General features: G+C 37.3%; 1 protein-coding gene across 1 annotated transcript in view; it reads right to left on the bottom strand.

Moving 5' to 3' along the window:
- The window catches only part of ALG13 (ALG13 UDP-N-acetylglucosaminyltransferase subunit), an 88,657-nt gene extending 73,620 nt beyond the window's left edge, over positions 1 to 15,037 (bottom strand). The window contains 4 exon segments of the mRNA XM_037060165.1: positions 8,698 to 8,711; positions 12,494 to 12,632; positions 13,771 to 13,933; positions 14,902 to 15,037. Coding sequence (XP_036916060.1) covers positions 8,698 to 8,711; positions 12,494 to 12,632; positions 13,771 to 13,933; positions 14,902 to 14,982 — 397 coding nt within the window. The 5' untranslated portion in view covers positions 14,983 to 15,037.
- Positions 15,038 to 25,376: the final 10,339 nt, after the last annotated feature.

Here is a 25,376-nt window from a genome sequence, read left to right as displayed (position 1 = left end):
TCCAAGCAGCCATATTTTCACCAATATGTCCCCTAAAGCAAAGGACATAAAGGAAAGAATAAACAAATGGGATTTCATCAAAATAAAAAGCTTCTGTACAGCTAAAGAAAACATTAGCAGAATGAAAAGGAAACCAAATGTATGGAAAAATATATATTTGCCAATGATCTTTCAGACAAGGGTTTGATCTCCAAAATATACAAAGAACTCACACAATTCCACACCAGGAAGACAAACAACCCAATTAAAAAATGGGCAAAGGACCTGAACTGACACTTCTCCAAGGAGAATATACAGAGGGCCCAGAGACATATGAAAGGATGCTCAGCATCACTAGCCATCAGAGAGATACAAATTAAAACCACAATGAGATACCACTTCACACAGGTCAGAATGGCCATCACACATACAGCAACAAACAAGTGTTGGAGAGGTTGTGGAGAAAACAGAACCCTACTGCATTATTGCTGAGATTGCAGACTGGTACAACCACTGTGGAAAACAATATGGTTTCCTGAAAAAACTAAAAATGGAATTGCATTTTGACCTTGCAATTCTACTGTTGGGATTATACTCTAGGAATCCTGAAACACTAATTCAAAAGAACCTATGCACCCCAGCGTTCGCAGAAGCACAATTTACAATAGCCAAATGCTGGAAGAAGCCTAGGTGCCCATCAGTAAATGAGTGGATCAGAAAACTATGTTACATTCACACAATGGAATCCTATGCAGCACAAAGAAAGGGGCTCCTACCCTTCACAACAGCATGGTGCTGAGCGCATTATGCTAAGTGAAATCAGCCAGGCAGTGAAAGACAAATACCGTAAGATTTCATCTACAAGTGGAACCTAATCAACAATACTAATAAGCAAGCAAAATGTAATCAGAGACACTGAAATAAAGAATAAACTGACAGTAACGAGAGAGGAGGAGAGTGGGAAATAACAAAGGGAAGAAGTGAAAGGGTCATCAATGAACATGTATAAAGATTCCAGGGACAAATCAAAAGGGGGGTAGGATTGAGGGTAGGGTGGGTGGGGCAGGAGAAAGAGGTGGTGGGAAAATGTAGACAACTATATTTGAACATTAATAAAAATTGATTAAAAAGAAAAAAGAAAACAAAATTAGAAAAGCATAATTTATCAAGGAAACACAATGGTTCTAAACCAAAATTTGGCCATGGGACCCTATTCAACCTCCTCTTCACATTTAAGAAAGACAGTAGAGACAAGAAAAAGAATTTCCCAGAGCAGTGATCCTTGTTCAGAGATGCAAAACTAAAGAAATATTACCAATAGCCACTTGTTTTCATATCCTTCTCTTCCCTTCTTTGACCTAAAGCATTCTAATATAAATTAGAAAAAATGAAAATAGCACTTTGTTTTAAAACATATCATATTGGCACAGAAATAGTGAGGGTTGTTTTTGGTTGGTTTTTGAGTTAAGAGACTTGCACTTTCTATTCAGTCTATAGACAGGAGATTGAGGTAAGGTAAATAAAGACCAGAACATTCTTTTCTGTTTTGGTACACTGGAAATATTCATTCACCTAAATCTCTAAATAAACTATAATTCTCTAACTGTAACCCCAAATAGACACAGAATATGAAATTAAATATGAAATTCCATAAACACTTTGCTTTCTGTAACATGTAGGTCTATGCATTGTACTTTGATTTCTAGGGAAATATCTCTAAGTGTATTCCTACTTCTTAAAACAAAAACTCTAACCAAAAGTAAATGTATTATTTCAATGAAATTTTTTATTTTCAAACATGCCACATAATTGGTTTTGTCTTAGAAATCACCTATGAGGAAAGTTAGTTTTACAAATAACAAATGGGAAAAATGAAATTCAGAATACTGAGGCAGAGGACTTAGGAATCTTTTTCACTCCTAAATTTTTGGAGAGGGTACTACCCACTGACTTCATACTAGTGGTGGAGAAACAAACATACCCTGTACAAAAAGGGAAATGCACAGTAAAAAAGATGTAATATATGTTCTCTCACAGACATCATTCCAACAGTATCAGTTCAGCAAAAACTTTAAAAGCACACTTGACAATAAATGAATAACTTATAATATGTATTGCCTTACCAAACAGCCTAGTGTAATATACCCTAAAATAATCACTACAAATGGAAAAAAACCTCCATTTAGTTCCTTTTATCAATTAGAAACATTGCTACACAAGACATTATGAGTAACAGATACTGAGGTAATAGTGTATTAAGGTTAGTTTCAAAACATGTTTGCTGTTTTCAACTTGAGCAAAGTTTACAATGTTATAAAAACTGGGAATTACTAAACTTAAAGGTATTTATTCAGAAGGTTTAATTATCTTCAAAAGTCTAGTAGTTATCACCAGAATATTAATGAACAATGACATAAGAATGAAGTTACTGAAGTTGAAATTCATGGCAAAATGTGTATATGTGTAAGTAGAAAGTGAAGCAAATTTCAAATAAATATATGAATTAAGGGGGGAAAGAGAAATAAGTTTTAAATACTTTGAAGGGTTCCATGTCCCAAAGAATCTAAGAGAGCAGGACTGTGGCCATAAAATAAAATGATAGAATACCAATATAAATATTTGCAGCAAGTAAACATTCATAAGCAATCAAAATTTAGAAGTGAAATACTAAGAGAGATATATAATGGTACAAAGTACCTCAAAATATGTTTCAAGAATATAAAAGTTAGGAACCATACATGCTACATTCCTGTTTGAAGCTAGCTATATTTATTTGCCCACCTTCTGTCTAGATACCTACAAAATCTGTTAAGAATTAAAGAACAATTCAATACAAAGACTGTGTTAGAATGTTCATATAAGAATTAACCATTGAACAAGGAATTGTGTTTGGTGGTTATCCTAAACCTTTCTCCATGTAATCTTTCAGTGGAAAACATTACAGCTACTGGTTTTAATAACTCTCTAATTTTTAACATCACCAAGTTTTACTAGAAATTCCCAATAGGTAGCATTATTTGACAGACCCTAGAATACCACTAGGATATTACACACGCTCAGCACTACTGTTTTAGGTGCCATTCCTATAAAACCTTGATATTACAAATTTCACTGTACAATGTCATACATAGTCACATCTTTCTTCTCAACAAGAGACATACTAGATACTTTGAAATCAAAGACAATATGAAACAAATCAGTGTTTCTGAGAACCAATGCCTAACCCTAAACAAGTTAAAGAGAAAACAGTACTAAATTATCATTTATGGAAAGCCTACTGTGCTTCAGGCAAAGAACTCAAGAATGAGTTCCTTCGCAACTGAACTGTAGAAGTCCCTCTATAGCAGAAATTATGTCCTCTGATAGCAAATGTAGATTTTATTACACTTACATTAAAAGACAAAAGGAGTAAGTAGGTTTGACATATTTAGCAAGTAAAGCTGAGTACCTGGTAGCCAATCACATAAAAAGGGTTGGAAACTTGCGTTAAAGCCTATAGGACTAAATGGTGACACCATTAAGAGATAAGGATCTCAGAAAAGTGAAAAGGAAAAACAGAATTTTGGTTTGGGGCACATCGAGTTTAAGGTGCTTAGATAATTGACAGACATGACCAGTAAGCACCTGGAAAATATTGAGGAACTCAAATCAGAGTTGGGGAACATACATAGAGAAGTCAAAAGTAAAAGGTCTAGGAGTGATGAAAATACCAAGAAAAATATATAAAGAGGAGAGGATCAAAAGTAGAATCTAAAACAATTATTTAAAGAGAAAAAGAAGTGGCAAATAACTTGCAATCAGGTAAACAAACTAGGAGTTTCTCCACGTGGATTTTATGAGTAGAAATCAGTATGTTTTGAAACAGAAATGTCAGAACTGAAATAGGTTATTTACTTGTAACTATCACACAACTGAAATTTCTTGGAACAGTCCCAATTTCAAAAATCCTGTCCCCCTGTTCCCATAAATGATGGAAATACAATGTAATTCAGTGTTTCAGTTACAATTCCCAGACCATGTCTTGGTCACTGAAACAGCATAAAAATCCTTTTTTACACTATGGTCTGGTCTATTTCCTCATTTGCAAAACAGAACAGTGACTAACAATTTCATAGGATTATAAAGATGAAATGAGTTCACACTTATAAAGTGCTTTGAATAGAACCTGATACATATTAAACATTTAATCAGTGTTCACTTTTATTGTTATTTATCATGCCCCATTCCATCATAATGTATACTAATTGCACAGTAGAAAACCAGCACATAGCTGAGGACCACCCATTCCAAATCTTTCCCAAAAATCAATTTCAAATAATTTCCCCATACAACTCATTTCTCAGACTGTATTCAGGTTTTTGGTTCTCTCGAAAATACTGAACTTTCTCTTTTGCTTCCTTATTTCTGGAAATCTAAATACCTCTAACAGAAAACTGCTGAATAAACTACATTCCACTTACTGATTTTAAGTACCTGAAGCCCTGTCAGGTAATAAAACCAAATTTCACTTTTTTGAAAAAATGTTTTTAATAGAATTTTGATTACAATTTATCTTTCCTAAGGACCAATAAGACGTAAACTTGGCAATCAACTTATCTTGGCCCCTTTCCTCATCTGTAAAATGAGTTTCACTAGGCATTTTTAAACTAGTTCCAACTCCAAAAATCTACAATTGTCTTGAAGTCTTCATTCATTCAATTTAGTATCAAGTCAATGCTTGGCATTTTACTAGATTCCAAAAACTCAGGAATCAAGGTTCCTAAATCGGAGTTAAGGTTGTCATAAACCAAAGGAAAACCAAATTGACTTTGTAATTCCTACTACAATTAAACAACTTCTGGAAATGAACAAAACTTTCCTTGGAAAGCATTAAAGTAACCAAATGCTATGCAAAGAAATATAACAAAAACCTTACACCATATCTCATGGTGTGGTAAGAAAAAAGCACAGGAATGAAGTCAAGGAGCTTCTTCCAGCGGCAGCTCTGCCAAAGGCTACTTATTTCATACAAGTCCTAAGCTTTGGCTTTCTTCCTCATTTGAGAAATGATAGGATTGAACTAGACGATCTTTAGGATTCCTGCCAAATCAAAATGACTAAGATACCCTTTGATTTTTAAACCCCGTATTTCATAAAGGTATGGTCAAGAGATGTCACTACACACAAATGGCACCACTAGCTTAAGCAGAAGCTAAATGAAATGGAATCTGGGTTTTCTATTCTAGTGAGAAAGAAGCATAGGACTTGAAGCTACATATAGTTTTTCATTTGTCTGAAGTTTGAGTAGACCCTTTCATTTGTTTCTGAATCTCTACGGTTAGTCCCTCTTGACATAAAATAACTAAAGACTGAGGGATCAATGTCCATTTTTAGCCAGTTTTCCTCAAGTTAGAGAAATACATTTAAAAGACATCCCAGAAATGTCAAATTCTCTCCATGGACTTAAACAAGGCCTTTCCTATAACTGTAATATTAATATTAATATACAATTATGATTATGGTCCTGTGAATTTTCAACTATGTAAATTACTTTTTATTATCAGCAAAATCTTAATCCAAATTGGCTTCTTCCTGCTACCTAGAATATTTCTCAGCCACCACCTTCTACCATTAGTTAAGAAGAATTTATTTTAATATTAGCCTAAGCAAAACATAATCAAGAAAATAAATCTACAGAAATGTTATACAACAGATCCCAAGTAAAATGTTTAGAATATTCAACATTGGGAGAAATGTATCTGAAAGTAGCTGTTTATAGTGAATGCTCTATTTTTACTGATGAACAAAATCTAAACTTTCTACCAGAAAACCATGAACACTTAAAGACAATCTAGTTTATTTTACAAGTCTTGACACCACTTACAGTTATCAAAATTTCATAAAGTAGGCTGGAGCAAAAGTAGGTTTACAGGTGTTCTTGTGAAAAATAACACGTAACAAGAATAAACTGTTTTGAGTACTCACAAGTATAAACCTACTTTTGCCCCACTGCATGTCTACCTTGAGTTATATGAATTGGAAAACCATATATTTAGTTCATTGTACAAGCACATTTACTCATTTGCAAAACTAATTTTAAGTACATAAATTATATACAAACTCCTCTATGATGTTATAGTAAATGTTTCAAATACCACTGAGAGAGGCTTCTTAAAACACCCCCAGCAAATCCTATTGACTTAAGTCCTTTGGATTTACTCTTCTCAGACTAGTTAAGTTTTTGACATTAGACAAGATTATTGTCATTATTTATATTCTAGAGCAAAAAAGTGAATACATCCACTCCACCCTAATCTTCAGAATAAAAGTTTCTCCAAGTACAATGGATCAACTGACTTAAGTGTTCATATTTTTAGATATTTATTGAGCATTTTATTTCATAGAACACAATCGATCATTTTTGCTTTTTAAAACTTTGGTTTCTAAAGATCCAAGACTCTCAAGAAATTTTTACAAGTTTGTTAACTGTTTCATTTTCTTACTCTTAGAAAAATCTAACTACATTCCAGATTCTTGTCAAAGTTTTTGAATTTAAATCTTTTTTTCATAATTCCAATTCTATCTGAGAGTCTAGGATAAAACCTGTAAATGCTCATTACATATTTCTAATACTAAAGTATGATGATTTGGGGAAAATCTAACAAATTTACTGAACTATAATTACTATTTGAACCCAAATGTTTATATTCACAGAATAAAATTTTCTAACATTCTATAGATGTAGGAAGTTTATTAACTTATATTATTCTGCAAATATATATTTTATATTTAATTTGATTTAATCACATTCCATAGGTTGGATTTGGGGGGGGGTGTTTTTAAAGTGTTGAGCATTTAGTGTTTATTTTTGTAATCCAACAACTTTATCCAAAAATGCAGAAAACTTTTCTGGCTGGCCAGGAGGAAAACATTTCAGTGTTGATAAGTCCATTGACTGTAACAGCCCAGGAAGCGTGCTAAAACAAAAGAAGAAAAATGTTAGGTAACATGGGAGAAATTTCCAGAATTCATCTGCTGCCCATTTGATGAGTGAATATAACTGCCAAGAATACCTGAAGCTTCTGAAACTATACAAGTGAATTTAAATGTATTTTAATATTATGTTTTCATACTAAAACTAAAGCAATACAAAGAACATTACATGTCAATATCAATTCAAAAGATATTTTATTTCTTATGTCAAATGAAATATTTCAGAAATGTCATTTCATGAAAGATGTGGTTACATAGCTTTGGAATACTTCTCAGGACTGGGCAAATAAAAATTGAAGCAAAATTAATTAGTGAAAACAGAATAAATGAAATCAAAAGTAAAAGTTTGTAGACAAAAACAATAAGCTGGGGAGACTACTAGACCATGCATGGAGATTGTGAAACAACTTGTTTTTCCAGTAATTTATTATCATTAATCCAACATCAATGTACAATTCCCTTATGTCTTAGAAATAAGGTTCCAAACCACAATATAAAAATATTACTTCAGGAATTTTTTTTATTAAACTAGCCACTTAACTCAGAACAGGCATAAAACCACCCAGTCTAGATTTGGTGCATATAAATCATATACCTAAGATGAAAACACAACCAATTATTGATTCTTATGGCATTCATATGTGTGACTTTCTTGAAATTAATATAATAAATGACTTCTAAAACTTTAAAAAAATTAATAAGATAGAAGTTTGTACAGCTTCCTTTTCAGCCTAAATAAAGAGATAGGATGTGTTCATGAAATCAGTGTTTTTCCTTTTTGAATGTACTTACATAAAATCAAAGACGATTTGACATTTAAAATGAAAATACCCATCAGATGTGTCTGGAAAAATTAACTTTCATAAAAAGATTAAAATTTATTTCTCTTCAAAAATGATGGTAACCCCTAACAATATAAACTACCCAAGGACAGATATGCCCATTATCTGAGATCCACATAAATTTTGACTATCCAGATTCTTCCAGACTTGCAATAATACTTTTAAGAATGGCTCTGACATCTGGTCAAGATGGTGGCACAAGCAGACATGGCTTGCATCTTTACACAAAGACGCAAAATTATGACTAAAATATTGAACAACCATCACTCAGAATCATCAGAAATCTAGTTAAATGAGTTAAATGGAAGTCTAACAATCACAAAATTAAAGAAACCATATCCACCCAGACTGGTAGAAGGGGCACAGAAGCAGAATGGGCTGATCCCACACCCACGTGTGGTGGTTAAATTTGGAAGGGATATCTCGAGAGCAAGGAGTCCCAGACCCACACCAGGCCCCCCAGCCCAGGGTTCCAGTGCCAGGAAGATAAGTCCCCACAACTCTGGCTGCAAGAACCAATGAGGATTGAGTTGGTGGAAGAAACTTCTGGAGCCTCAAGCAGTTCCTCTTGAAGAACCCTACATGGACTCACTGACTCAGACTCACCCCCCACTGAGCTCCAGCACCAGAGAAGTAGCCTGAAAAGCACCAGTAGCATACTGGGAAAAAAATGAAGTGTCTGACATCAAGGTAAGCAGGGGCCATTCCCCCTTTTGTAAGCCCTCCTCCCACAGAGTGAACAAGCTGGTGCCATACATGAGACTCCATTAACCTCCATTAATACTGTTTGATCTTATTTGGAGATCCCCAGAGACTCCACCCCACCCCACCCCACCCCACCCCACTCAGGGGCCCAGCCAAGCTTCTTTTCCATACAGATGGCTGGTCATGGCTCAGGCTTTACGGCATCTTAAAATCCTCTCAAATAAGCAACAGCTGGCTTCAGTGAGCCCCAGGCCCAGCATTAGCAGCAGCCAGGCTGGATTCACAGCTTGGCTTCTCCTGAGAATATCCATGCCCGGCACAAGTGGCAGCCATCTCAGATTCCTTCAGAGCTTAGGTAGCATGGTCCTGGGCAAAACACAGGTGGAAGCTGACCTGGCCTGTACCACAGGGAAACCCCAGGGCCAGTGCACCCAGTGGACAGCTACAGACCACATCCAGACACTACCACCTTCCCCCTACACAGCTGATCCTCCACAGAGGGTGGAGATTGGTGTAAATGGTCACAGACAGTCATTACAGCTGACTGTCCTTGGTAAATCACTCCCATTGACCTCCCAACAGCAATCAAGGTCCAACTACAAGAGAAAGGTGTACTCAAGCCCATACAAAGGATGCACCTCAAGTACCCGGCTTGGGTGATAGGGGAGGCCATGCCACTGAACCCTACAGGACACTTACATTAGGCCACACTACCAATACATGGAGTCAAAGCAGCTCTACCTAATACATAGAAACAAACACAGGGAGGCTGCCATAATGAGGATACAAAAAAAAAAAAACATGGCCCAAATGAAAGAAGAGATCAAAACTCCAGAAAAATAGCTAAATAAAATGGACATAAGCAAGCTATCAAATGCAAAGTTCAAAACACCGTTTATAACGATGCTCACTGAACTTAAGTGAGGACCTCAGCAGGATAAAAAAGACCCAGTCAGAAACAAAGGGTACACTAATTAAAATAGAGAACAATTTATGGCAGGGGTGTCCAAACTTTTCATGTCTCTTTCCCACACTGGAAAAAGAGTTGTCTTGGGCCATACATTAAATACATTGTGACAAGTAATCACCAAAATATGTCATAATGTTTCAAGTAAATTTATGATTTTGTGTTGGGCCACATTCACAACCATCCTGGGCTGCATGTGACCCATGAGCCACAGGTTGGACACTCCTGATTTACGGGGAAAAAACAGTAAAGTGGATGAAGCAAAAAATCAAGTCAATGATTTGGAACATAAGGAAGAAAGAAAAAAGAACACGACCATGCAGAACAAGAAGAAAAAAGAATCCAAAGAAAGAGGACAGTATAAAGACAGTGGGACAACTTCTAGAGGTCCAACATTGGCATTATAGGGGTGCCAGAAGAAGAGAAAGAACAAAAATTGTAAATCTACCTGAAAAAATAATGAAAGAAAACTTCCCTAATTTGGCAAAAGAAGTTACACAAGTACAGGAAGCACAGAGTCCCAAACAAGGTGGATGCAAAGAGATGCACTACAAGACACAATTAAAATGCCAAAGGTTAAATAAAGATAGAGAATTTTAAAAGCAGCAAAAGAGAAGAAGTTAATTTCCCATAGAGGAGTTCCCATAAAACTGTCAGGTGAATTCTCAAAAGAAACTTTGCAGGCTACAAGGGATTGGCAAGACATATTCAAAGTTATGAAAAGCAGGGACCTATAGCCAAGATTAGTCTACCTAGCAAAGATATCATTTAGAATCAAAGGGCAGATAAAGAGCTTCCCAGTCAGGACAAAACTAAAGGAGTTCCTCATTACCAAACCATTATTATATGAAATGTTAAAAGGACTTATTTAAGAAAAAGAGGAAGATCAAAGCTATGAACAATAAAATGACAAAATTACATTTTATCAACTAATCTAAAAAATGAACTAAGCAAATAAAAACAGAGATATAATCACACATACAGAGCATTTTGATGGCTATCAGATGCAAGGGACGTGTTGGGTAATGGGTGAAGAAGTGAGGGGATTAAGAAGTACAAATTGGTAGTTACAGAACAGCCATGGAGAAGTATAGCACAGCACAGGAAATAGAGTAGCCAAAAAACTTATAAGCATGACCCATGAGCATGAACAATGGTGGGGAGGATTGCCTGAGGGAGTGGGGGATGCTGGGTTGAAGGGGGCAAAGGAGGAAAAAAATCAAGAATCCTGTAATAGTGTACTCAATTAAAAAAAGGAAAATAAAAGAATACGGTGTATATTGCAAAGCCACCCTGACACACCCTCTCCTCCATCATTACAGGGATTAGAACAACAACAATTGCTCCTGAAACAATCAACGAATCTGTCTCCTCTCAATGAGAGCAGGAATCTTTGTTTTGTTCACTGATGTATGCTTAGTACCTAGAATAATGCCTGGCATATACTAGGTGCTTAATAAATATTTAACAAATGAGTAAGTACTTAGTGAGTGCCTAAGGGACAGACACAGCAAAGTTAAAAGAAACTATGTTCGAACCTGTTTCTTCTAAAGTTTATTTTTCTTTTCTAATTCATTTCAGCTTATTATGAAAAAAATACAGGGCAGGCAAATGTATGTTTACAGTTGTATGTGAGCGTTTATTCTTGTGTTACTATTTATTAATTAAAATACATATTTGTATTACAACTGTAAACCTAGTTTTGCCTATACCTGTATGTATTTTGCAATACTTCTATGAGGTCTTTGCTTTTTAAAACATCAAATTAGGATAGCTTTTAAACTCAAACAACTGGAAATTACTGACCTGACTTTTTGGCAAGCTTCTAGTGTCTGAAAAAGAAATAATAGAAAACAAAGCAATTTCCATCGTTCTACTGTGATGTTGATCAGTTCCTGTTGAATTCTAATGTACTTCTAGAAAATAATACTCCTTATCATAAAGTAACTCCCCTGCTTAAAATATTCCAATGACTTCTCACTAAACATAGAATAAAATCAGAACTCTTACATGAGCTATCCCAGCCCAAAATCAGCTTATACTACATTCTCTCTTGCTCACTATACTTCTGCCACACTAACCATCCCTATTCCTCACACACACCAGACTCAAAGCTCATCCCTGACTTAGGGCCTTTCCAATTGCTGCTGTTCCTTCTGCCTGTACAGCTTCACATAACTGGCTCTTTCTCATTATTCAGGTCTCAGCTCAAATGTCATATACCACCATGCCTTCCCTGGCCATTTTATCTCATTAGTTTTCACTCAAGTTATCACACCACCATGCCTTATTTTCTTCATAGCACATTTCACCATGTGAAATTATATTGATTGCTCGTTTATGAACTGTTTACTATCTCCCACCAGTAGAACACAGCATCATGGGTCTTTATCTCATGTTTACCACTATACCCATAGCACCAAAAACAATGCTTGCCATATATTAGGTACAGCTGAATTAATGAATAAGCAAACATGAGATTCTAGTGGATTTACTGAAGGAAAAATCTGAATTAAAAATAAGCATATGCCGCCCTGGCTAGTGGAGCTCTGTGGATTGAGCGCAGGCCTGAAAACCAAAGGATCGAGGTTCAATTCCCAGTCAGGGCACATGCCTGGGTTGTAGGCCAGTTCCCAGCAGGGGACGAGAGGCAACCATACACTGATATTTCTCTCTCCTTCCCTTCCCCTTTAAAGATAAATAAAATCTTTCAAAAAAATAAGCAAATGCCTTCCTTGAACAGTGAAAATCTAAATAATGAATTCAAAAATTATATTCTTGGAGATTTGAGCACTCAGATAAACATACCTTACATGAGCACACACACACTCAGATATTTACATGCAATGAGACAGGCATTGATCACAGTCAGAGTGGAAGAAAATGAGAGTCTGATAAGTGGGGAAAATCAAAGAATGTCTGATAACTGGGAGAAGGTGAGAGATCTAAGAAACAGATGAGGTAGGTAAGTAGATAAGAACAGCTAGGGAAGACTTAAGGCAGGTCAAATAATCAGTCTCTAGTATACCTGCAGGTACAGTAGAAGAGATGCCCGTCTTTGTGTAGCTGCTTTGCCAATTCTAGCTGATGGTTGTTCATCAACTTTTCATTTACAACTACTATAAGAGGCTTTCTTTTTTCCAGAGTCTCCAAACAGCTTCCTGCACCTACAAAAATACATCAAATTTGTTAATATAGTTAAGGTATTCCACCAAGTTTTATGGTAGAACTCAAAAGATGAAAAACTCAGTAGGCAAAACTAAAAAGGACTTTTAATTACACATTCAAAATACCAAAGTATCGTTATCAGCTGCGCTCTAATATGTGTTATAAACCTAACTTGAAAAATACGTTTTCTAACACTGCCAACAATATCATAACCTGTAATTCAGTGATCTGCCACTTGCCCTCTAAAAGGATGCCCCAGGCATGGGTCTCAAATGCAAGTAAGATTCAGGTTCAACATGCTGTCCCTGAAACTGTACTGCACAGCTATTCAAAAAGTAGAAAAGCAAGCTTTCAGAATGGCAACAGGCACCAATGAAGAAAAACTCTGACCACTCCTTACGAGCCTGCCTGTGAGGTACCATCCCCAAAATAGCCAAGGGTCAATCTTCACTAATGAGCATACATACAATGTTTAGGTAGATTCAAGTTTAAAATCTAAAATCATCTGATACTTTATATGGGAGTGAGGAGATAAGTCAGCAGACAAATCCTTTCTGTGTAAAAAACGCTGGGATAGTAATAAAAACAGACTCCAGCACCAGACTGTTAACTGTCTACCACTTACTAACTGGAAGTTACTTACTCTCTGTGTCTCCGTTTCTTCATCTGTAAAATGGACATACTAATAGTACTTAGTTCATAGGATTGTTTGGGAGGATTCAACCAGTAATATACACATTTCTGACTTCATGTATTTTACATCCACATTTAACAGAAACACAAAACATCTTTCCAAGTCAATTTCTCCATGACTAATCCAACCAATTAGATGGCTTAATATTACTTCGGTTCTAAACTCAAATAGTAACTTCAACGGACAACTCTTTACACACATCATTAGGTAATTTATTTTGCCCATGGTTAAAGTTGGGCCCTGGTGATTAATTTCCCATCTTCCTACCATCCAGAAATAATAAATTCTACCAATAATATTCTCAATTGTTATGTTCAGATATTATTCAAGAGGGCTACACTAAGTTACTTTAGTGATTTTATTTTACCTCCAAAAGGTACAAGCTTCTGTTCTTATTTACATTCTATAAAAAAATCAAATCTTAAGGTTCAAAGGCACTTTACCTGCGTGACTAATAATTAGATCTGCTTTCTCAAGGTCTTCTTTCAAAGAATCTTTGTACCTGTAAACATCCAGAGTGAATGACTCAGTACTGTATGGTTCAGGTACCACCGTTCCTCTACCTATTTGTAGGATGAGTCGGTTGTAACCAAGGCTCTTGATGACCTGAAACGGGGTAAAAACAAAAGAGAGAGAGAAAAGAAAGAGCGGGCCTTTTAAATAGGTTACCGTAAAAAACGGAGTAACAAACAAATCCTAAAGTAGGTGTTCAGATCGGAACACCAGCTGCCAAACAGTCTAAATGCAGCCGATTTCTGTTAGTGTTGCTCAAAATGACCTATTTTCCCTTGTCCCGGGCCCTCATTAAGTACCTCACTACTAGTCCTAAAGCATCTAAGCGACCCACCTCACTGAACCATTTAAGAGCTGGCCCCACAAAACAATCTGAGACCAGGCAAGGATACTGGCAAAAGCGCTGAAAACTAGGGGGGAGAGCAACTAAGAGGTCCGTTCTGCCTCCCAGGTCTGGCTGCGGGAACGAACCCTGGAGAGACGCCACGCACCTCAGACCAACGTCCTGCTGCGAGCGCCAGAGAAGGCAAGGGGCAGGTTATGCTCCAGGGTGGCTAGGGAAAGACGACGAGGGAAAGGCGGCTACGCCAGAGGGATGAACTGGGTCCAGCCGGTTTGAGTGAGAACCGGACCTGGCGCAACCAGCTCTGGAGTCCCGGTTTCCGGCGCGGCTGCAAGGCCCACCTAGCACCGCGGGAGAAGGAGGGGAGGCACATCTAGGCCCTAGAGGTGGAGCCGCTGAAAGGAGGGGCGAAGCATGAGAACAGTGAGAAGGAGGCGGAGAATATGAGGGAAAAGCCCGGGGGTGGGGGGAGGAGCCAGAGAAAACACTGGGGAGGAGCGGCACGGACGACGCTTGGGGAGCGAAGAGGGGCGGAGGACCCTGAGGTACGGGGGAACAGGAGGAGGGCCCAGACGGGCACGGGGAGGAGCCAGCAAAGGGGTGTAGGCACCTGAGGTAGTGCTGCGAAGCTTTTTCCCTAGCGAGGCCGTTGAGCAAGGTTACGGAGGATGGCGACCGCGGCGAGTGGTGAGCCAACCCTCCCGCCTCCCCCACTCACGTGCAGACAGTCGGGCGCCAAGACACACGCAACGAGGTCGTCAAAGCTGGTTGTCCCAACTGTAACAAACACGCACTTCATCGCGAGGGTTACCAAGTCAGAACCGCAAGGGCCGGATGTGACGTACGAGACCACGTGAACTGTCGCGTTCAGTGCGGTAGGCGGAAGTTGTGCGTGGCTGCCCTGGGGCTTCGGGAAGTTGGTTCACTTGGCTCGGTTAGGGGTGGGGCCAAACACTGCCTAATGTCCTGTGTTTCAGGCGCTGTTGGAAACGCTTTGCATGTTGGAAGAAGTTGGTGGAACCCTCGCATTAAGAGGGTGGGGAATTGACAGACTTATTTTTTTCAAAAGTGGCAGTTGGAAAATAATGATGCCTCGCACCTTATGCTAACAATCATGTCTGATTCATTGCTTTGGGTACCGCAAATTTTAATGCTATAGAAGTTTGAAATTCTTTATTTCCTATTATGTTTTGCCAAGGCATATACATAAGAGTGATGGCTTTAGGACTCTCTGGAGGACCTATGAAATAAAAAGTGCTTTTCTAAAATCGCTCATTAGCATGGTCTCTTCCAACTGTGGTTCTCAAGAAGCCAGAGTTCTTTGGCGTCTCTTTGGAATCTGCAGCAAGACAATTAGGTACCTCCATAAACACTGTGTGTAAAATAGAGGCATTAAGGCCTGAAGTTTACATCTATAATGAACTGAAACCATCCATTGAACCATTGAAAATGTGAAATTAAGATCAATTTAAATTATAATGAAACGTAAAATTATACATTAGCATGACTATCTACCACAGATACATTTCAATTAGGCAATCAAGTACAGGAGTGGTGATTTCTCAAGACACCTTTCTCCTACCACTATTAAGATTATTGTCCGCTTTATATGGTTCTAATGTTTTCTGTGTTTCCTACTTAATATATCACTTTGGCTCATATTTATACTTTGCCTGCCTGGTTATATGCACCAGGGAAACTGTGAGAAGAAATTCTTTTAAAAGAGGAAAAGGATTGGAGTTGAATTAGGCATAGATCATAGAATGAAAAAAAAACCCTCTCTTTTACCTTTAAGTCGTGTAGCTTGGGTAATTTTCTGAGGAATGACCTGCCAGCTATCCCTCTCTTGGTACCAAATTTCACAAATTAATGATACAGTGAAACTACAGTGTCATAGCAAGAAAGATCATGGTTAAATAATCATAAACATAATCAATCATGTTTTCTGCCCATTAAGAGGAATAAACTTTTCATTAATATAAAAATAAAAATATTCCAAAATACTCTGTAAATCAGAAAGATCTTTACCTCTTGTGTGTCTGAAATCTTTTCCTATGTCTGGAAGATATGAAATTTAAGGAGCACTGTTCTGGTTAGCTCACAGAGAGAATAAGCACATATATAAATTAAATGTTCTTAAATTCCCCCCAAATAAGGAAACAACTTCTATTACTTTAAATGTGCTGCACTTTCATAAAATCTCTTCCAGAAATTGACCCAGAACTATTTTAAGAATCCAGGGTTACATAATTGATGTAACATTTTGGCAGTTAAGTCTTTTATCTGTTTATTAATGTTAAGTATAATAACAGCATGCATTTTATTTACTTGGGTATGTTTTCCCTAAATTTATACAAGCTTACTGATCAAATAAGTTAACATTACTTCTAAAAATGGTGATAATTATGAAAAGAGTAAATTTGCATGGATGAAGAAGGGGCCACATACTAACCCTGACAAGCTGAGGGGAGACCTGCATGGTGGGCCTTACAAACTCAGAGACTGAAAGCAACCACATAGGATGGTCTGAAATTAAAACTTTCTAAAGGCAAATTATGGTGTGTACTCTTGTGCTAGGCCATTATCTTCTTTGACAAAGGTCAATCCTTACCTTAACTGAGGCTATTGTCTTTTTGAAAGTAAGATAACACATCTTTTGAATGTCAAAGTAATGTCCTTTATCCAGGCCCCTATTCACACCCTGCCCCTGTATCCACCACACCAGAGCCCAAGAGCACAGCCCTTCATTGTTATCTTATTCTCTGAAAACCATCTCTATGTGCTTTAAATGCTAATTGTTATCTACCCTATACCCACCAATGTAAAAGAAGTATGTGTCTCTTCAGTTTACTCTTTTTCCAATCTCAGAGATTTTGTGGGATTGGATTGGATGTCCCACAAAATCTGCTGTCTCCTGCCTCCCTAATCTACCACCAATGAATTTCATGTAATCCCCCCTTATATCTCCTCCTTCAATTGTAATGTATAAAATAAGCTTCCAAACTGCCATTATTCCAAGCATTTTGTGAACCCGCTGAGATTTTGCTTCCCAGCAATTGTCATCAGTTTGGCTCAAATAAATTCATAAAAATTCTCTACAGGTTTGGACATGTCTTGCCAGCATTTGTTTTCAACTACATTGAATTCTGACAAACTGTTTCAACAGCAAAAATGCTTTGTATTATGCCAGCTTGAAAGTGATTTCCAAGATCTTTAAGCAACTTAAAATCATGGACTGACATGAAATTGAGTTAATTGAGTCCAAAGTCAGATAATATCTTAGTACTATTATGAAAATCATTTTGACCTCACCAAAAATCTGAAAGAATATGAGAGACTATAAAAAAGACAAAACTTAGGAAGTGAATTTTCTTTGTCTTGATTTACAGCATCTGAGTCTGAAAAGAAGCTATGAAATACAGGGATGGGTAAAATAGGTTTACAGTTGTGAGTACACAAATCACAGAGTTTGTTCTTGCATTATTACTAATCATTGTATTATTTATTTGTATAACTGTAAACCTACATTTTCCCACTGCTGTATATTAAAAATGTTTACAGTACTAAGTTTACATTGTCTTGCTTCCTTTATTTAGTAATGTTTCTACCTACAATAGAATGGTTATTCTTTACCTTATGTAATCTGCCTAGATAGCAGAGTTTCTTGTGTCTTACAAGAATAATTTTATCTGATTTGTTTCCTTTATTATGTCCATGATTATTTCAGTGAAAAAAAACCCTCAGAACATAGGCTCTTCACTTACAACAGTGTTAACATCTGTGCTTCTTTTCAAATGCTTTATTTGTACTTTGAGTAAATAGGTTTGGAAGTATTGTTTCTCAGTCATTCAGGTTCCTATCTAGTCAAGTACACAGATCTCCTCTGACAATTCTTAATTTTGCCTTCCCCAGATCAGTTCCTAAATTTAGAACTAAAAAAAATCATGATGTATTTTATACCTAAAACTAAAACTCTCACACATAAAACAACTAAGATTTTTCAGAGGGCCTTTGGAATCACAAAGACTTGCTCTGTCACCTTGTAAGAACAGATATTGGGAATAATTAGGTTTGTTTAATGCATTACTATTGTAAAGTTGATTGGGGAGAGTTGTCAGATCAAAAGGGACACTCAGCCTGTAAATAAATTTTGGGGTAAAATATTATTAATTTGAGCATTTCAGTAATTGTGTGCTTTATGGGAAGTCCCTGGCAATTTGTGATGCCCTATGTGTTCATAATTGTTTTACCTTCAAAGGTAAACCTCATCAAAACTCTTATGAAAAATTGGGTTGACCAAAAAGTCTGTTTAGTTTTTTTCCTCACAATGGCTCTAGTAGTGTTTAGTTGTCTTCAACTTCATTTGAAACATTTTTTAGATTGTATTGTGACAGCTGTGATATCAGAGTTCATTTAAAAAATTATCATCAAAGTTGGTGAATTTTTGTGCAGCCTTTTTAATATTGAAGATGGAAGAAAATACTCAACATAAAGGTATATTATGCTTTATTATTTCAAAAAAGGTAAAAATGCAACTGAAACACACACACACAAGATGTGCGCAGTGTATAGAGAAGGTGCCATGACTGATGGAAAGTGTCAAAAGTGGTTTGCAAAGTGTCTTGGTACTATTGACCTTTTGGCCAAACATTTCATTGCTGTGGGGCAGTCTTATGCATTGAAAGATATTTAGCAGCAACCCTGGCCTCTACCCACTAGAAGCTGATAGCAGGATATAGCTGACATGCTCAAAATATTCAAATCAATAAACTTATTGGTGAAAATGAAAAAACTGTATCTTTATTTTGTAGGAAAAAAACTGAATGGACTTTTTGGCCAACCCAGTAGTTATGCAGACAGGAATACCTCATTTTATTGTGCTCCGCAGGTGTTGCATTTTTTCACAAATGGAAGGCAAGACAATCCATAACCAAAAGATTACAACCAGCTTTATTGTGATACTTGCTTTATTATTGTGGTCTGAAATGAAGCCTACCATATCTCTGATGTATGCCTCTGTACTGGATTTCAGTACAGAATTTCACCCCTTTCTATTATGATAGAATTGGCATAACTTAAACACAGCCAATAAATTTCTTAAAGTTCTCATGTTACTCAATGCTTACCTGAAGGTCCTACCATAAACTGCAAGACAGAGTTTTAATTTTCAACAAAGAAGAGCAATCTCAGAGTCTCATGGGAAAGACAAATACCATATGATCTCATCTTTAAGTGGGACCTAATCAACAAAACAAACAAGTAAGCAAAATATAACTGGAGACATTGAAATTAAGAACAATCTGCCATGGCTGGTGTAGCTCAGTGGATTGAGCACAGGCCTGCAAACCACACGATCGCGGTTCGATTCCCAGTCAGGGCACATGCCTGAGTTGCAGGCCAGTTCCCAGCAGGGGACTCACGAGAGGCAACCATCCATTGATATTTCTCTCCTTCTCTCCTTCCCTTCCCCTCTAAAGATAGATAAATAAATAAAAAATTTTAAAAAAGAACAATATGACAGTAACCAGAGGAGAGGTGGGAGGGAATAATGTGGGGAAAGGGAGGGAGTGTTTTCAGAAAATACCATAAAGGACGCATGGACAAAACCAAGAGTGGGTAAAATCAGAGGAAGGAAGTGGGGATGGCTGGGGTCAGGGTGGGGGAGTGGGTTGGGGTTACATGCAGACAACTGTACTTGAACAACAATAAATAATTTTTATAAAAAGAAGAAAAAAGGCCTTCACCTGATTGCCACTTGAAAGAATAGACTTTGGTGGCAGGCACCTGAGTTAATATCGCTTACATATCTTTCAGATGGTATCAGTGGACTAAGGCAATATTTCCAGTTTTTTTTAATCCAATGAAAGATGCAGACTAGTAGAGAATCAAATAACCAAGAGGATGTGCTAGATAAATGCTTGGACTTCCATAAGATACCCAGTAAGACTTTTATTCTTTTTTTTCCCCTTTCAAAATATTTTACACTTTTTCACATGAAACCAAGGATTTCTAATGTGCATTTTAGAAGAAATATACATATTGGCCCAGATAAATATGAAGCTATTTATTGCTGAAAATCTAAAGGAAATACGAAACATAAACTAGCATGAGTTAACTTTATGAAAAGGGTGGTTTCATACTGTTTTTTTATACCTGGTATGTTTCCTTTTTTTCAATATTCAGAAGGAAATTGTAATGAATGTATAACATTAATTTATTCATATCAATTTTATACTTTTTTGTTTCTGCTGTTGCTATTTCTCTTGCCTTCTCATAAATATAGATAAATAATCCTTCAAGATTCAGCAGAGGTGGAATTTCCCAAAGGAAGCCTTTCTCTGAGCCTCGTAAAGTACGCACATTATGTGCAAATACTACTCTTTGACTAACTCTGTCATAATTCTTAATGTTTAAATAACCTATATACTTCTTTCCTCCTCTGGACTATAAAATCCTAAAAGGGAGAGACCATATCTAAGTCATCTGTGAATTCCCATACTTTAGTGCTGTCTCCTAAACGTAGCCAATACTCAATAAATGTTTATTGAACTAAAAAGAGTTAAATTATTAGGTACTGACTAAGCCTTGTGGGAAATAAAAAGAAAAAAAAAAAAACATGTTTTCTTTTCTATCCCAACAGTAGATTACTTGTTTTCCATAGGTTGATCAATGTTTTGTGGACTTTTAGAATTCAGAAACCATGAAATCCATTCTTTTTATTTTAGGAACAGGAAACAGAGGTTCAAGTAAGATTGTGATTTCCCCAGTCCCAAGATTATAATAACTAATAATAGTAGCAGAGCTCTCCTATGCTATGCTGAGCTATCCTTTAATGATGAGCCTACAATACTGACACCTGCATTATAATATAAAGCATTAAGAGCAATATAATTTTTTTCCCTGGGCTGGTGTGGCTCAGTGGACTGAGCACCAGCCTGCAGATCAAAGGATCACCATTTCGATTCCCAGTCAGCACATGCCTAGGTTGTGGGCCAGGTCCCCCTGGGGGGCACACAAGAGGCAACCACACATTGATGTTTCTCTCCCTCTCTTTCTCCCTCCATTACCCTCTCGAAAAATAAATTAAATCTTTTAAACAAAGAGCAACACAATTTTAAAGAATGATAAACCACAAATGATTCTTATTCTTTTAAATACAGCACAGTATAGAAGCCTTAAACCTAACTATTCTTTTTAGATTTATTTTTTAAATGGTTATTAATTATCAGAAGTTTTTTATGTCCTTTTTAATTTTTCAATTACAGTTCATATTCAGTATTACTTTGAATGTGAAACCATAGCTGTACACCATAGTAGATAGATAATTACATAAATTATGAAATGATACTCTCCATAATTCTTATATTCATACACAATGAATATGGTACCATACATAATTATTACTGACTGTATTTCCTATACTGTACTTTATATTCCTGTGACTATTATGTAACAACTAATGTGTACTTTTCAATTCCTTCACATTTTTCACCCAGCCCCACCCCAACCTTTGTCCTACCTAGCAACCCTCAGTTCGTTCTTTGTATCTATCAGTCTGTTTCTGTTTTGTTTGTTGGTTTATTATGCTCTTTAAATTTCTTTTTGAATATATTTTATTGATTATACCAATACAGTTGTTCTATTCCCCCCTTCATTCCCCTCCACCCTGCACACCCCTCCCCCACCCTTCCCCTCTTTAGTTTATGACCATGTGTCTCAAGTTCTTTAGATTCTATATTTCCCTCATTATTCTTGCCCTCCCCCATATCTATTTTTTACCTACCATCTATGCTACTTATTTTCTCTATCTTCTCCCCCCTTCTCCTCCTCCCACTCCCCTGTTGCTAACCTTCCACGTGTTCTTCATTTCTATGTTTCCGCTCCTGATCTAGCTGTCCTCTTGGTTTGCTTTTGTTTGGGGTGTGGTTGTGAGTAACGGGGAGTTTGCTGTCCTTTCACTGTTCATATTTTTTATCTTCTTTTTCTTAGGTAAATCTCTTTAACATTTCATATAACAAGGGCTTGGTGATGATGAACTCCTTGAATTTGATCTTATTTGAGAAGCACTTTATCTGCCCTTCCATTCTAAATGAAAGCTTTGCTGGATAGAGCAATCTTGGTTGTAGGTCTTTAGATTTCATGACTTGGAATACTTCTTTCCAGTTCCTACTTGCCTGTAAGGTCTCTTTTGAGAAATCTGCTCACAGTCTCATGGGAACTCCTTTGTAGGTAACTGTCCCCTTATCTCTTGCTGCTTCTAGGATTCTCTCCTTCATTTGAATCTTGGCTAGTGTAATTATGATGTGCCTTGGTGTGTTCCTTCTTGGGTCCAACTTCTTTGGCACTCTCTGAGCTTCCTGGATTTCCTGGAAGTCTATTTCCTTTGCCAGACTGGGGAAGTTCTCCTTTATTATTTGTTCAAATAAGTTTTCCACTCGTGGCTGTTTCTTTTCCCCTTCTGGTACCCCTATAATTGGAATGTTGGAATGTTTAAAGATGTCCTGGAGGTTCCTAAGCATATCCTCATTTTTTTGAATTCTTGTTTCTTCATTCTTTTCTGCTTGATTGTTTCTTTCTTCCTTCTGGTCCACTCCCTTTGATTTGAGTCCCAGTTTCCTTTCCATCACTGTTGGTTTCCTGTGCATTTCCCTTCATTTCAATTAGTTTAGCCTTCATATGTTCCTCTAATTTGTGACTATAATCAACCAGTTCTGTGAGTATCCTGATCACCAGTGTCTTGAATTGTGCATGTGAGAGGTTCGCTATTTCCTGGTCGCTTAGAGTTATCAGCTTCTGGGGCTTTGAGTTCTTCTTGAGCTATATTTTGGACTGTTCGTGCCTGTTACGTATGAGGAGGAGAGCCCTAGGTGTTCACCAGGACCGGGCCACTCAGTCGCTGGGTTGTGACACTGTATGTGGGGGCAGGGCCAAGAGAAAGCAATGGCGGGCCCCCTCTGCTGCTTCCCGCCACCACCATGGGCCGCGTGGTCCGTCCATCCCACTGCGCGCAAAAGTGTGACCACGGTCAGCCACCTGCTGGGTTCGCTGCTGGTGGCTGCGCAGTCCATCTCACTGCTCACTTCCTTGCTGGTTTATCTGTGAGCGAATGTGTGACCACAGCCAACCCGCCGCCCTGCGCCCTCACAGGGTCTACCCGACACGGGGCTGCCTGGGCACCTGGGTCGGGGGATCTTTCTTGCTTGTCCCTCGTCTGCTGCTGGCTCCGCCTCTCTTACCGGTCCTGGTTGAATGGTTCGTTGTTGTCGGACTTCCATATAGTTCAATTTTCTGTTCTTTGGCTGTGTCTTTGTTCATCAAACCGTTGTTGTATTCAAACTTGGTTGTGGGAGAAGGCACAGTGTTTCCACCTACGCCTCCATCTTGGCGAAAGTCCTAAATTTCTCATATAAGTGAAATCCTATGGTATTGGGTTTGCCATAAAGTCTATATGGTTTTTTTCATTTTCACTAATAAATTTATTGATTGGGATATTTTGAGTATGTCGGCTATCTCCTGTGTTATGAATTGCTCTCAATTAATGTCTCGATTTCATTGCTACTAACTTCAACTGGTCTACCCAACTGTGGAGCAGTGTCCAGTGAGAAATCTCCAGCACAAAACTTTGCAAACCACTTTTTACATGTTCCATCAGTCGCAGCACCTTCACTGCAAAAATCTTTCTTTACATTTCAGTTACTTTTTAACCTTTTTTGAGATAATAAAGCATAATGTACTGAAAATATTGCATATTTTCTTTCGTTTTCAATATTAAAATGGCTACACAAAAATTCACTAATTTTTTTTTTAAATATTGTATTTATTTATTTATTTATCTTTAGAGGGGAAGGAGAGAGGGAGAGAAACATCAATGTAGGGTTGCCTTTCGTGCGTCCCCTGCTGGGAGTTGGCCTGCAGGGAACCAGACTGCAACCCAGGCATGTGCCCTGACTGGGAATCGAACCGCGATCGTCTGGTTCGCAGGCCCGAGCTCAATCCACTGAGCTACACCAGCCAGGGCCAAAAATTCACTAATTTTGATAAGTTTTTTAATACAATCTAATAAAAGTGTTTCTAATGAAGTTGAAGACAACGAAGTGCTATTAGAGCCATCACAGGAAAAAAACAAATGAACTTTTGGCCAACCCAATATTTATCTTTCTCTGACTTATTTTGCTTAACATAATACCCATTAGATTCCACCGTGTTGTTGCAAATGGTAAGATCTCATTTTTTATGGCCAACTAGTATTCTATTGTATATATGTACCACCAATTTTTTATCTACTGTGTATTGATGGGCACTTGAGTGGCTTCCATATATTGGCCATTGTAAATAATGCTGTAGTAAACATATGGGTGCATATATCTTTTTAAATTAATGTTTCAGATTTCTTCAGATATATACCCAGTAGTGGAATTGCTGGGTCACAGGCAATTACATTTTTTATTTTTTGTGGAAACTATACTGTTTTCCAGAGTGGCTGCATCAATCTGCATTCCCACCAACAGAGTGTAAGGGTTCCGGATTCTCTGCATACTTGCCAACACTTGCTGTTTGTTGATTATTTGATGATAGCCATTTTGACAGGTGTGAGGTGATATTTCATTATACTTTAAAAGATTTTATTTATTTATTTATTTATTTATTTATTTAGAGAGGAAGGGGGTAGAAAAAAAGAGAAAGATCACTATGAGAGAGAAACTTTGACTATTTGCCTTTTGTAAATGCCCAGCTGGTGACCAAACCCACAACATGGGCATGTGCCCTGACTGGGAATCAAACAATGCCCAACCAATTGAGCCATATGAATCAGGGCTAACTGTGGTTTTATTTGGCTTCTCTGTGATGATTAATGATGTTGAGCATATTTTCATATATCTGTAGGTCATCTGTGTCCTCTGGAGAAATGTCTATTTAGGTCCTCTGCTCATTTTTTAAATTGGATTGTTTGGGTTTTTTGGTGTTGAGTTTTTAAAAAAATAAATTTTGGATATTAACCCTTTATCTGATGTATCATTAGCAAATGATACATCTTCTCTTATTCAGTAGGTTGTCTTCATTTTGTTGATGATTTTCTTTGGAGTAAAAAAAGCTTTTTAGTTCAAAGAAGCTGGGCAGGTGGGCAGGCACATTAAAGGGTGGGCTACAGCAGGGCAGGGAAACAATTGTCCCTGGTGCCCCACCATGGCAGCC

The sequence above is a fragment of the Sturnira hondurensis genome, unplaced genomic scaffold (assembly GCF_014824575.4).
Source record: "Sturnira hondurensis isolate 20B ecotype Veracruz unplaced genomic scaffold, ASM1482457v3 Scaffold0011391, whole genome shotgun sequence".
Classification (NCBI taxonomy): domain Eukaryota; kingdom Metazoa; phylum Chordata; class Mammalia; order Chiroptera; family Phyllostomidae; genus Sturnira; species Sturnira hondurensis.
The sequence above is the reverse complement of the archived record's forward strand: the minus strand, read 5'-3'. Positions and strand labels throughout refer to the sequence as shown.